At 50.6% G+C, this 13337-nt stretch overlaps 1 protein-coding gene across 1 annotated transcript in view; it reads right to left on the bottom strand.

The window, feature by feature from the left end:
• Positions 1 to 6020: 6020 nt before the first annotated feature.
• Positions 6021 to 13337, bottom strand: part of LOC119957123 (ras GTPase-activating protein nGAP-like) — a 65075-nt gene continuing 57758 nt past the window's right edge. The window contains 4 exon segments of the mRNA XM_038784848.1: positions 6021 to 7078; positions 7250 to 9181; positions 10549 to 10633; positions 12476 to 12648. Coding sequence (XP_038640776.1) covers positions 8969 to 9181; positions 10549 to 10633; positions 12476 to 12648 — 471 coding nt within the window. The 3' untranslated portion in view covers positions 6021 to 7078; positions 7250 to 8968.

Raw genomic sequence — 13337 nt, 5'->3', positions numbered from 1 at the left:
AACCTGGTCAAGGTTACTAATGTTATGGGCCAGGGTTTAGAGAACCCCAAAGTGTATCATGGAGTTCACCTGACCCACAACTTTTACTAGATTGTGGTATGGGGAGCACACGGCCCACTCTACAGGTGTGGCACAGCAGAAATGGAAAAGTATTTTTTAAAGCAAAACAATGCTTATTCTATGAACTCCAGTTAACCTTTTTAAAACATACAGTGAACATCTTAGCAACCATTAATTCAAATACAACCCCCAAAGAATGCAACACTAAGTAATCCTTTAAGCTTTCCTTTTAACATCCATAAGACTTAAAACACCTTTTGAAAATGAAAAATGAAATGAAAATTGCTTATTGTCACGAGTAGGCTTCAAATGAAGTTACTGTGAAAAGCCCCTAGTCGCCACATTCCGGCGCCTGTTCGGGGAGGCTGGTACGGGAATTGAACCGTGCTGCTGGCCTGCCTTGGTCTGCTTTCAAAGCCAGTGATTTAGCCCTGTGCTAAACAGCCCCTTACCAGAAGCACATCAGGTTTACATTCACTACTGAGAACATTTATAATTCTGAAATCACCAAATGATCAAGAGATAGTCTTTTCATGGCAGAGAGATCAGCAGTACACCTGCTTTGTCTGGCTTCAGCTTCAACACTGAAAATGAAACTAAAACACACCCTGCAGGAAACAGCCTAAAACGAAAGTAAAAAGCTGAGAGGCAGCCCAGCTCCACCCACTCTCTGACATCACTGCAGTAGTAAACACCCATTTCTTAAAGGTACTCTCACTACAGATATTTTATATACCACCCCATTTATAAACACTAATTTCTTAAAGGTACTCTCACATGACACTAATGATCTCCATTCATCTCCTGAGCATTTTCCCGTTCAGGGCGGCACGATGGCACAGTGGTTGGCGCCAGGGACCCGGGTTTCATTCCAGCCTTGCGCTGTGTGGAGTTTTCACTTTCTCCCCGTGTCTGCGTGGGTTTCCTCCGGGTGCCCCGGTTTCCTCCCACAGTCCAAAGATGAGCAAGTTAGGTGAGTTTACAGGGATAGGGTGGGGGGCTGAGTCTAGATAGGGTGCTCTTTCAGAGGGTCGGTGCAGACTCAATGGGCCGAATGGCCTCCTTCTGCACTGTAGGGATTCTGTGGATTTTTCTGTGGGATGGTCCACTCTAGGTGTGGGACTCGGTAATTAGAGAGTCTAATGGTTTAACCTTGTTTAACACTTGTTTATTAATGCTACACCTAGACATGGGCCACGAATTAGTGACCCTGTTGAACATGGGACCAAATCCCGTAATGGCCGCTAAATTTTGGGAGCGGCCAATATAGTGGGTTGGATACTCCCAAAATGGGACTTTGTCCCCACAGCGGAGTAAAAACGCTGGCGTTTCACTCTCAAAATTCCTTGGAAAAGGTGGAGCCGATTCTCTGACGTGCAGGGGGCTAATAGGAACTCAGATTGATTCTCACAGCTTTAGCTGCGGATACGGAGCCCCCGCACTTCCGGTTCTGAGTCCGCGCATGCGCACGGGTGGGGGCCTCCAGCGGACGCGCCGAGCGCCAGGCCGGACTCGGACCGCGGAGGCAGATGACGAATGTAGGGCCCCTCGATTGGCCGTGGACCCGAAGATCTGACCGTGCCGATATGTCCCCCGGCTGCCAATAAGGCCCCCCCCCGGTGCTCGATATCCCTGCCCCCCCCACCAGGGCGGCCACGGACTGAGTCCACAGCTGCCACGCGAGCTTCCCGTACGGCGAGAGTTGGTTAGAACCGGTTGGGTGCGGAGGATCGCTGGGCGGGCGTCTGGCAATGGGCCCCCAGCCGTGAGGAGTACTCCGCAAACACGCTGATGTACCATCAATTGGACTCGAGTCGTGAAGAAGTTCCATATATCAGGCTTTAATCAACTAGTTGAGTGCCCGGCAGTCGACTTACAGAGAAAGGCCGACTGAGGGGTCCTACGGGTTCTTATACCCCGCCTCGTAGGCGGGACTACTTGCCTCTCGGCCAATGGGTGAGCAGTCACATGACTAGCCTCAACCAATCAGCAGAGAGGCACATGACCGACCTAAGCCAATGGGCAGCGAGTGCTCTGCACCAATGGCAGCTAGGTACCGTAAACCTCCTAGTCATACCACCACACACTCTGATTCTCGGGTCCCGGGGAATCGCCGGACCGGCCCCGCACGTGCTTTCAGCCCAGTATTTGTGCCAGCGAGATCTCAGTTTGAGATCTTTCCCAACCCCTCTGCGGTGATGTGATCGGGGTCACAGAAGAATGGACGACAACCAGATTTCCATAAATTTCATTACATTAACATCGACCTGCCGGCCTTGACGCTGTGATGTCCACCAGGATGGCGGCATGTAGTCCCGCTGGTGCGAATCACTACTGGTTCTCAAAAATGAAAACCAATCATGGAGACTGCGTCAGGGGCAGGGAGGTAAGTATAATAGCCCCTGGGTGGTGAGGGACATGGCTAGGCACCCCAGCAGTGCCATGGCCGGACCCTCTGGGGACCCTCAATGCCGGGGGAGGCTTTCGCTTATGTGTCCTGGGGCGGGGAGAGGAGAGAACCCCATGGTGTCTGTAAGGGGGATGTTTGTTTGAGCCCTGTGCCTGTGAAGGAGGGGGAAGGGGGGAGCCCTAGTGTTGGGGGACACATGGATTCTTGCACTGTGTGGCGGGGGGGGGGGGGGGGGCACCCCGATGCTTGGGGGAGAGGGTCCAGATGTCCATTGGGGGCGGGGTCTTTTATTTGTCGGAGATCAGGGCGCCCTTTGAAAAGTGCACTCCAATATTGGGATTCCTGGCCTTGTCGGCATCTTTAGGCCCCGCCCCTCCAGCTGATTCTCACTTCTCCTTTTTAAAATGTATGGAGTGTTGTTCAATACAGTGAGAAACATGGCTGCGAAATCCTGAAAGCTTCACATCGGTTTTCTCACTTAAGCCAACACTTTTTGGCAAGGTCTTGCCCATTCTGTTCCGGCCTTCTCTCTCCCTCTCGGGTCCAACACATTACTGGCTGACTGACAGCATCATCATCCACATCACACATTAGCGTACCGCTCCGTTAACCCCTTCCGCTACAGTTGGAACTCTGAGTGACCTTCGAGCATCGACGGGGAGTCCACCTTCCTCCCTGTAAGAAAGTGTCATCACCTCTTTGGCACAAAGCAATTCTCCTGTCAAATCTTGTGCGTCCCGTTGGGCAATCTCCAAGTTTCAGTCCTCTCCAATTTGGGCACTCATTACCCTTCACCGGGCATTCAAGAGAGGCTGGTTTAGCACAGGGCTAAAGAGCTGGCTTTTAAAGCAGACCAAGGCAGGCCAGCAGCACGGTTCAATTCCCGTACCAGCCTCTCCAAAACAGGCGCCGGAATGTGGCGACTAGGGGCTTTTCACAGTAACTTCATTGGAGCCTACTTGTGACAATAAGCGATTTTCATTTCATTTCATTTCATTAACCTTCACCGGGTTGTGGGGTTGTGGGGGGGGCGAGATGTGTGGGTGTTTGGGGGGGGTTGACGATGGAGGGGCTGTGTGTGTGTGTGTCGTTGAAAGTGTTTTCCAAGTCCAATTGCTTTGAAGAAAAGTTGGAGAGAAACTGTACGTGTTGGTGGCTGAGAGTGAGTGATACGTGAGTGTATGTATTTGAATACATTCATACGCACATCAGAGTCTGTGTCTGTTCTTGTAAAGGATCCTGAGCACTGTGGAAAGGTGGGGCGCGTACCTTGAATCCCTTCCTCAGAGATCCACCAAGTGGATCTGCTCTTGTATCAGCTTCACTGGGGAGTGGGTGCCAGTTAATCCCAAAATCCCAACACCCATCCCCCTCGTGAGCCCATGGTCACCATGGAGACGCACTTATTAAAAAGAAAAACACGTTTCTGAAACGTGTCTGGCTGCTGACTGAGCTCCCGGCTCAGAGGCATCCTGCAGCCAGCTTGGAACTCCGTCCTCACCCTGTGTAAAAGCAAGGTGGCATTGCTGGGCATGTGGGTGAAGGCTAGCGGGAGACGCCAGTGTTTGGCACGGAGCAGAGATCTGACTTTTCCCCCTCCTGGTCACCCTGATCCAGGGAATTTCCCCTCCCAGTTTATACTTTGTTGTTTTCCAGTGTCCTTTTCATATCAACACCAGCCAGCCTAAGCAGGAACCTTCGAGCACTTGTACATGATTGAGGTTCTGTCAGGTTTTGGTGACCCGCTATGTGCTTAGTTTGTGTCAGAGAAGGCGTTTCCTGATGGTCCCATTATCTGGCCGATCTGTCTGCAGACAGTGGCTTATAGACTTGCCTTGTGGTCATTTTTATCATCAACTATATTACTGTCTGAGATGATGTACTATTTACTCTCTCTAAAGCAGGCTCTTAATATTAATTTTTTTAATACAAGATGTTTAAACTGTCTCTTTTTCTCTCTACACTGCAGTCCTTCCGAATGCACAATGTAATCCTAAATGTTGTCTCCACTTAATCAAATAAATGTACCTGTTGAAAAAAAACCCAAAAAAAACCTTCACCGGGCATTCAAGAGGGTCTGGTTTAGCTCACTGGGCTAAATAGCTGGCTTTTAAAGCAGACCAAGCAGGCCAGCAGCACGGTTCGATTCCCGTACCAGCCTGCCTGAACAGGCGCCAGAAAGTGGCGACTAGGGGCTTTTCACAGTAACTTCATTGAAGCCTACTCGTGACAATAAGCGATTTTCATTTCATTTTCATTTCATAAGCGATTTTCATTTCATTTCATTAACCTTCACCGGGCATTCATTAACCTTCACCAATCAGAGAGTTGAAGGCATTGGCCACATTGTCCAGCAGTTCGGAGGTGAGACAATGTCACGAGCGGAGGAATGGACTCTGGTGTGTAAATTGACTGCAGCCAGTTCCACACACAAAGGGCCTGTGTCTCCGCAGGACAGCCGTAATGTAGAACTCCGAGTATGTTTACAGCTTTTACTGAGGCGCGGTCAAGGTTAAGACTGATAGATGGGTGAGGATATACAGGGTTACCGAACTAAGGCAGGTTACAATATCTATGACCCCATTGAAGGCGGTGAGGTGGCACAGTGGTTAGCACTGCTGCCTCATAGCACCAGGTTCGATTCTGGCCTCGGGTGCGGAATCTGCACGTTCTCCCCATCTCTGCATGGGTTTCCTCCCACAGTTCAAAGACGTGCAGGTTAGGTGGATTGACCATGCTAAATTGCTCCTTACTGTCCAGGGATGTACAGGTTAGGTGGGATTATAGGGATGGGGGGGGGGGGGGAGTCGGCCTGGGTGGGGCGCTCTTTCGGAGGGTCGGTGCAGACTTGATGGGCTGTAGAGATTCCATAATTCTAATGCTCGACGGGCTGAATGGACTCCTACTGGTCCTATATCAGTCCATAATGTTGGGACGATGTTGGTTCCAGAATTGTGTATCTTAAAGAACTCTCTATCGTCTTTACACAAGATTATAACTGTAAGTTTTTATTAACTACTAGAACTATTTGCACCTGTACAGCAAAGCTAGGAGCGCTGTCTCCATGCTTAGATCTACACACGTCTCTGCTCAACATCACACTGTGTCTGGGTCATGTGCCTTCTTACATCACTGCTTAGGTGGTACTGTCTTAGTCCCACATTAACCCTGTTCGCAGTACGCATAATTTCAGTAATAATCCCCTTACCTTTTTCATTCAGAATGATGGACCGTTTCAGGGTAAAAGGGAGAGAGGAATTGTAATGGGGAGAGAGAATGGTTAGAGGATGAGATCCTCCAAATGTTGGAAGATGAGTTTTAACATACACCCAAGTCAGTAATCTGAGGGACATGTTGGAACAATATTCCCAGATACAGGAAACAAATTCCTCTTGAGCCTTACCTGTGTTTGGATCTCCTGGACATCTTGCAACATCTCAGAACATGGGATATCACTGCAGGCCTAATAGCTTTGGCAAACACCTGGATGCAGTGCCAAGACTGGTCAATCAACCTGCGATGCGACCATCAATTCACATAAGACGGAGAGTTGAAGTGAACAGTGGTTTTAATCAGCTAGAACTGTGCCTGCCTGCGACTGCTCTGCACTGAGAGCCGCCTACAGGGCAGCAGCTCTGTATACCTCCCCCGAGGGGGCGGAGCCCACAAGAGCATCAACATAGTACAATGTAATGTAATGTAATACAATGGTGAATGGTTGCCGTAATACATTCACCGCAACCTGAAAGGTACACTCACCGAGGAAACGTATCCAAGTGCTAACTGTACAATCATTTTTTTATTACAGGATTGAAATGTCATACATGATGTTATCCGATTCTCAGACAGAAGCACGCGCAATTCGTACCCTCACAAAATGGCGGTCACAGATCACTTCACAAAATGGTGGTCACAGATCACTTCACAAAATGGCGGTCACAGATCATTTCACAAAATGGTGGTCGTGCATCTCTTCACAAAATGGCGGTCACAGATCACTTCAGAAAATGGTGGTCACAAATCACTTCACAAAATGGTGGTCACAAATCACTTCAAGAAATGGTGGTCACAAATCACTTCACAAAATGGTGGTCGCGCATGATAATTTCACAAAATGGTGGCTACATGCCAGATAAACCCCTCCTTTACAAAATGATGCTTCACATGTGCTGCCGACTGCCATCAAAGTTTGCCGAAACCCCAAGCTCCCACGAGCAGAATCACAGATTGTGGGAACTTATTACATGTGGCTTGCATAAATCATTCAGTGTTACATCTCATTTTTCTCGCCATTTTATTTACCTGAGACTATGGATAACCTGGGCTTCGGCTTAGCTTCGGTAGATCTAGGTCTATGTGTGGTATCCGAAAACCGAAAGTATCTGAAATCCAAAATGCGACCCGCCCCACCGGGATTTGGACGGAGTATACTCCAGCTGTACCCAGATCCCAAAATAAATCAGTTTGGTACTTCCTGTATAATATCGTTTGTCTCCTCCCTGGCTTCGATCGGGGAAGAGCAGATATCTGCTGCTGAAACTGGTGTACCGTTCGATCCTAACCATTTATTGTCGTTTTGTTTAGTCTCCCACTCACCACTATGTAAACCTCGATGTGGAGATGCCGGCGTTGGACTGGGGTGAGCACAGTAAGAAGTCTTACAACACCAGGTTAAAGTCCAACAGGTTTGTTTCAAACACGAGCTTTCGGAGCACGGCTCCTTCTTCAGGTGAATTCAGGTGAATTCATTCACCTGAAGAAGGAGCCGTGCTCCGAAACCTCAGCTCACCCACTGAGCTGCCCGTATCCTCACTCGCACAAAGTTCCATCCATCCATCGCTTCCACGCTTTAGTGGCTACTACGAGAAACTTCTTTTTGTTATGAAGCAAATATTTACACTTCAGGGCCCGGCCGGGACCACTTCTCTTGGCTGATGGGCCCCCTCCCATCCCTCAGCGGGGAAGCTCGTCTTCCATGAGGCTTACCGGGAGGCTACTTGATCCGTCCCGTAGATCTCGTGCGGGCTACAACACCTGCCCGCTGACCAACTCCGGTTCTTGGTTCAGTAACGCCGCAGCTTTGATATTCCCAGGCTTTGCATTTCAATCCCTCCGTGGCCTGGCTTGCGACCTGGCAGCTGATTGGTAAACGACAAAATATCATTCCCTCCCTCCCTCATGAATAGGGGAACACAAAAGGCTAAATGCCCTGCTCCTCTCCCGACGTTTCTCCCCACCTCTCTCCTTCTAAAAGATTTCTGGACCCACCCGTTCGGAATTTGTGTCAACCGTTTTGTTTGAGAGCCGCTCCTGTAGACTTCCTTGAAAGACTTTGCTGCATTGGAAAATGCCAAATGAATGTAAGTTGTGCGACACTTAAATCTCCTGCGCTTCCATATTTGCCAGCTCAGAAACCGGCCCTCAAAACGAACACCATAAACTTACACTTGCCAGATCCGCACAGATAAACGCGGAATGTTCCCGATCGGTAGCAAAATAGGATGCTTTAAGCTCCACAATATTTTTCAGGACCCGTAAAACGCACAATATTATACAAAAAAAAATACAGGAATGTTACAATGGATTGTTTACAAAATCTCATCAAAATGGCATCATCCACCTCAAAATGCCCTCCCCGCAATGTCCTGCCTTGGATGGACATGCCGCTCGGTCAATGTCACGGGGGGGGGTTCCTTAGCTAACAGCACGGTGGGTGTACCTACACCACAGGGACTGCAGCGGTTTGAAGGCGGCGGCTCACCACCACCTCCTCAAGGGGCGATTAAGGATGGGCAACAAATACTGGCCTCGCCATGGGAGTCACTTGAGTGACTCCCATGTCCGAATGCGTCTACCTAGAGCAGGGTGCGCAGCATGAATCGCACCCTCACTCTGGCCAGGTGCCTGAGGTTGAACATTGGTCACAGGTAACTTACACATGGGTGTTCCTGAACATCGTCAAAATGTGTTTGAAATACAGAGAAGACTTCATGACGCCAAGCAATAGCATGGACCGCACTGAGGTAAATCCATACGTCTAAATAATCCTTTCAATGTAAACCACCGGCTTCTGGGTTGCACATTCCATTAATCTAACTCATTGTTAAACTGATAAGGGTGGGACAAAGAGAGTGGAGGGAGGGCGTTCATGTGGTGCCCAGACACTAGTACAGACCAGTTGGATCGAATGGCCCGTTTCTTTGTCATTCATTCTGTATAATTTTATGTGTGTGTTGAATCCCAAATCTGTCCCCATTCTTGCCCTGTTGCTACTGATTGGCTGAGACACTATCAACACTCCCCCACCACCCCCACAAAGACGTCAATAGGCTGTAGTTAATGCTGCCTCCTCGTCGACAATGATTAGAACACGAGCAACAACATCAATGTGTACCCAGACGGTGCAGACGAGGAAGGGTTACAGAATACTATACTTTTTTTGCTCCTTTCTAATGCCATTTCTATGGGAAGACACAATTCCAAAGGGTGAGAAGGTTCTTAGCTAATCTCGGATTGGCCATTTTCCACAAGTGGTGGCTCAGTGAGGATGGGAGGTGTCTTCGGACTGGGCTGGACGCTGGACGGAGCCCCGGCTGGGGAACTCGATGGGGGGACGTGGTTGGAGGTCGCAGGTTGCTGGTTGTCCTTCAGCACCTTGAAGGAGAGCAGCAGTTCCTTGCGTTCTTCTTCCATTGCAACGAGGCGGCTTTCCTGCATTAAAAAAAGACCCAGAGGCCTCTGGTTAAAGGCACAGATCTCAAACCCACCGTCAAACAACATGAGCTACGTTTGGCGATGAAGCCATGCTTAAGGATGAACGTGCTCTTTACGTGCTCAGACTGCCTGCACTGAATTCCCAAAAGACTTCAGACTTCCTACACTGAGGCAGCAGAGTGTCCACTGGGTGTGTATGGAAAAGCAGTCTTATACAACAGGACCATACGATGATACGACACAGAAGGAGGCCATTCCTCCCAATGATCGTGTGATAACTCCTTGACAGAGCTATCCAACTAATCTCATTGCTCTGTCCCATAGCCCCGCCCAGCAGGGAAGAGTAGAGGCATTGGAAAGGATAAACATAGATAGAAAGGAGGTGCTAAATAGGTTGGCATCAATCAACTTTAACAATCGCTTGGTCCACAGGATGCATCCAACACTGCTGATTCAAGCTAAAGTGGAGAGGGCCCAACAATCTGCCCACAATCTTTCAATCCTCCTTGTATATGAGAGTGACGCATGAGGGCTGCCAATTCCAATAGAGGTCAGGGGTCAACCTGGTAACTATAGGCCAATTGGTCTGGTAGTGGGGAACCTACAAGACCTCACTGTGAAGAACAAAGTCATTCTCATTACGGGTGCGATCTACCGGCTGTGTTATGCCCGAAATGCAGCGTGGTGCGCTGGTAGATGCCGGGAGATTCATCTCGAGCAATCACTCGAGGTGGCGCAATGTGAAACCCGCCCATTGTAGGTCGGATCCCTTTTTAGCAAATCTGCATATTAGAGTGAGACAGCTAGTCTTACTCTAATGTGCACTCCCACGATCTACCCAGATGTTGCGGTTTAACCCCTTCAAGGACCTCGGGCGAGCGCCGTTCAGTACTCGTCTCCACAAAAGGGGACCAGACGGAATGGTACTCTTGGGGGTTTCCCAGGGGATTGGCTCCTGGGTGCTTGCCTGCTGGGCAGGTTGGCACCCTGCCACTGCTGGTGCCACCCACTGCCAGCTGGGTGCCAGCCTGGAACTGCCAAGGTGTCAAAGTGCCACCTGGCATTTTTCCTGCGATGGGGATCATGCCTGGGGGGGGGGGGGTTCCCTATGTGGGATGCAGGGGGGCCAAAGGACTGCTGCAAAAAAGAAAGCTCATCCGGTTCACTAATGGCTCGTTGGGGAATGAAATCCGCCATCCTTGCCTGGCCCAGGCGTGGTTGACTATTCAGTTCAAGGGAAGTTGGGGAGGAGGCGGTAAGCGCGGGTCCAACCAGCATCGAATGAACAACATTTTAAAGCCAGTGGGCGAAGTGGCCTCCTCCTGTGCGTATTAATAAGGAGCAGCCAGAGACACATCACTTACCAAAGATTTGATCCGTTGTTGGTTCTGAGTGGCGACTTCCAATCTGTCAACGTCCTTCTTCCTCTGCACTTCAACTGCTTCAAGTCTGTAAAATCAGAGGACATTGTGGTTTCGCACAAACATAGCAGGTGAATGGAAATGGAATAAGGTGATGTTGAGGGCAAGAGTGGCAGAGTAAAGGTGGCAGAGTAATCCAAGGAACAGAGTGCTGAACCCGGCATTAAATTGTCACTGGTCGATCCGTTCACTGCCCCAAACATTTCCGCTCATTTTACCCCGGATGGAGCCTGATGGAGGCAAATGGCCATCAGTTGTACTGGACGCTATTTTATGGCCCTGTCCCTGTTTGCACACAGGAAGATCCCACGAGTAGAACTGAGGTTAGGGCCATCTGCTTTTTTCATGGCGAGGGGAGGGGCTGGTTTAGCACACTGGGCTAAATCGCTGGCTTTGAAAGCAGACGAAGGCAGGCCAGCAGCACGGTTCGATTCCCGTACCAGCCTCCCTGAACAGGCGCCAGAATGTGGTGACTAGGGGCTTTTCACAGTAACTTCATTGAAGCCTACTCGTGACAATAAGCGATTTTCATTTCATTTTTTAACTTCATGAGTTGAATGTCTGCCAGGAGATTCTGCCACTCTGAGTTGAATAGTATCAGGGGATCTTTCACACACACCCAAAGGTCCATGGCAGTGCTGAAGGTTATGTTAGATTAGATGACATTAGATTAAATACTCAAATCCTAACGTGGGACTTGAACCCACAACCTTCTGACTCAGGGAGGTGCAATGCCAACGCTTGGCATAAGCACTATATTCCTAAATAAACTGCTGAAATATTATGGAATACGAAGGCCCAACTAGGGCAGCGCGGTGGCACAGTGGTTAGCACAGCTGCCTCACAGCGCCAGGGTCCCAGGTTCGATTCCCGGCTTGGGTCGCTGTCTGTGCGGAGTCCGCACGTTCTCCCCCCTGTCTGTGTGGGTTTCCTCCTCCGGCTTCCTCCCAAAGATGTGCAGGGAGGCGGTGGCATTGTGGTATTGTTACTGGGCTAGTAAACCAGAGGCCAAGAGTAATGGCCTGAGGATAATAAAAATCCATGAAACCATTGCCAGTTGCCGTATAAACCCATCTGGGTCACTAATGTCCTTTAGGAAAGGACATCGCCATACTTATCCAGTCTGGCCCGCACGTGACTCCAGACCCACAGCAATGTGGTGACTCATAACTGCCCCCTCAAGGGGCAATTAGGGATGGGCAATAAATGCTGGCACAGCCAGGGACGCCTATGTCCCATGAACACATTTTAATGAAAGGTCAGGTGGGGTTTATGGAGATAGGGGGAGGGATGCTCCCGCAATCGGCGGGATGGCCCGGCACCAAGAACGGTGCAAACCACTCCGGCGCGGGCCACCCGGAAGTTGCGGAATCCTCCGCAATTCCAGGGGCTAGGCCGGCGTCGGAGGGGCCGCCGTGGTCCAGCGCATGCGCAGAACCGCCGGCGTGTTCTTGCGCATACACAGGGGGTTTCTTCTCCGCGCCGGCCATGGTGGAGCCCTCCAGGGGCCGGCGCGGAGGGAAAGAGTGCCCCCACGGCACAGGCCCGCCTGTAGATCGGTGGGCCTTGATCGCGGGCCAGTCCACCATGGCGGCCCCCCCGAGGTTGGATCTCCCCCCCCCCCCCCCCCCCCCCGAGGACTCCGGTAGACGGCCCCCCAGCCAGGTCCCGCCATGATGGGCCATGTCCATTTCACACCGGCTGGACTGGCCGAAAACCGGCGGCCGCTCGGCCCATCGGGGCCAGGAGAATTGCCGGGGGGGGTGGGGGCCGCTGCCAACGTTTAAGGCAGAGGACCCTAGTCAATTATTAGTGGAGTTGTTTGGGAGAATTATCCTCGTATCCTTATTGGTGGCTGACTCATTCTCACCTGTCGGTTAGGTTCTTGATCACTTCATCCTTTTCCCCCAGCTGCTGTCCCAGCCTCTCCTCGTTCTCCTGAAGTGCCTGCTGAACACGTTCGTCCATGTGATTTTTAACCTCCTTCAGTTCCAGACTGATGGTCTGCACGCTTTCCTGTAGACTGGAGATGTCTTGTTCATACTGTTTGGGCAGACGGGGGTGGGGGAGAAGGGAGAGGTTATTGGTATTCTGCAGCTCAGACGAACGTTTCCCTCCTCAACAGAAATTTTGAGAAACCGCCTACATCGCAGTCGTAAGTTGTGGAACTGATCTCCAAAGCTGAGGGGTCCCAACTTCAATCCGGGGGGAGGAGGAGAGGGCGTTGGTGTGCCTACTCCAGGATTGGCTGACCATGGAAAGGACATTGATGATGCAGTCGAGCAGTAGATAATCAGCCTGATCATCCTTCCAACCCAGGGTGGGTGGTAAGAGTGGGAGAGATTAGTGGGAGAGATTTCTAGTCAGCCAGGCTTGATCGAAAGCGGAACCCCCCTCAAGCTATAGCTGGTGGACTGCCAGAGGGGGAGGTGCCCAGGTTCCTCCAGGACGGCGGCTGATTGTAGACAGATAGTGAGGACCTTACAATTGGCAGAGTGTCCTGGGTCAATAAGGCACACAGGGGAAACATTTGGGAAATCGTGTCTGTAACACACACACACACACACACCGGTACATGGAAGTGTGTGGACCTCAGGTGAATGGACGATAGGAATCAGCCGAGATGCCCCAGCCCTGGTCGAATGACTGGCACACCCACGTACACTTGGGGAAGGAATTGGAGGGGCAACCCATGCCCGTGGGACTCTACCCAGAACGTTCAGGAGAGGAAG

This window comes from Scyliorhinus canicula, chromosome 25 (genome assembly GCF_902713615.1).
Source record: "Scyliorhinus canicula chromosome 25, sScyCan1.1, whole genome shotgun sequence".
NCBI lineage: Eukaryota > Metazoa > Chordata > Chondrichthyes > Carcharhiniformes > Scyliorhinidae > Scyliorhinus > Scyliorhinus canicula.
This window is presented reverse-complemented; position numbering and strand designations above follow the sequence as displayed.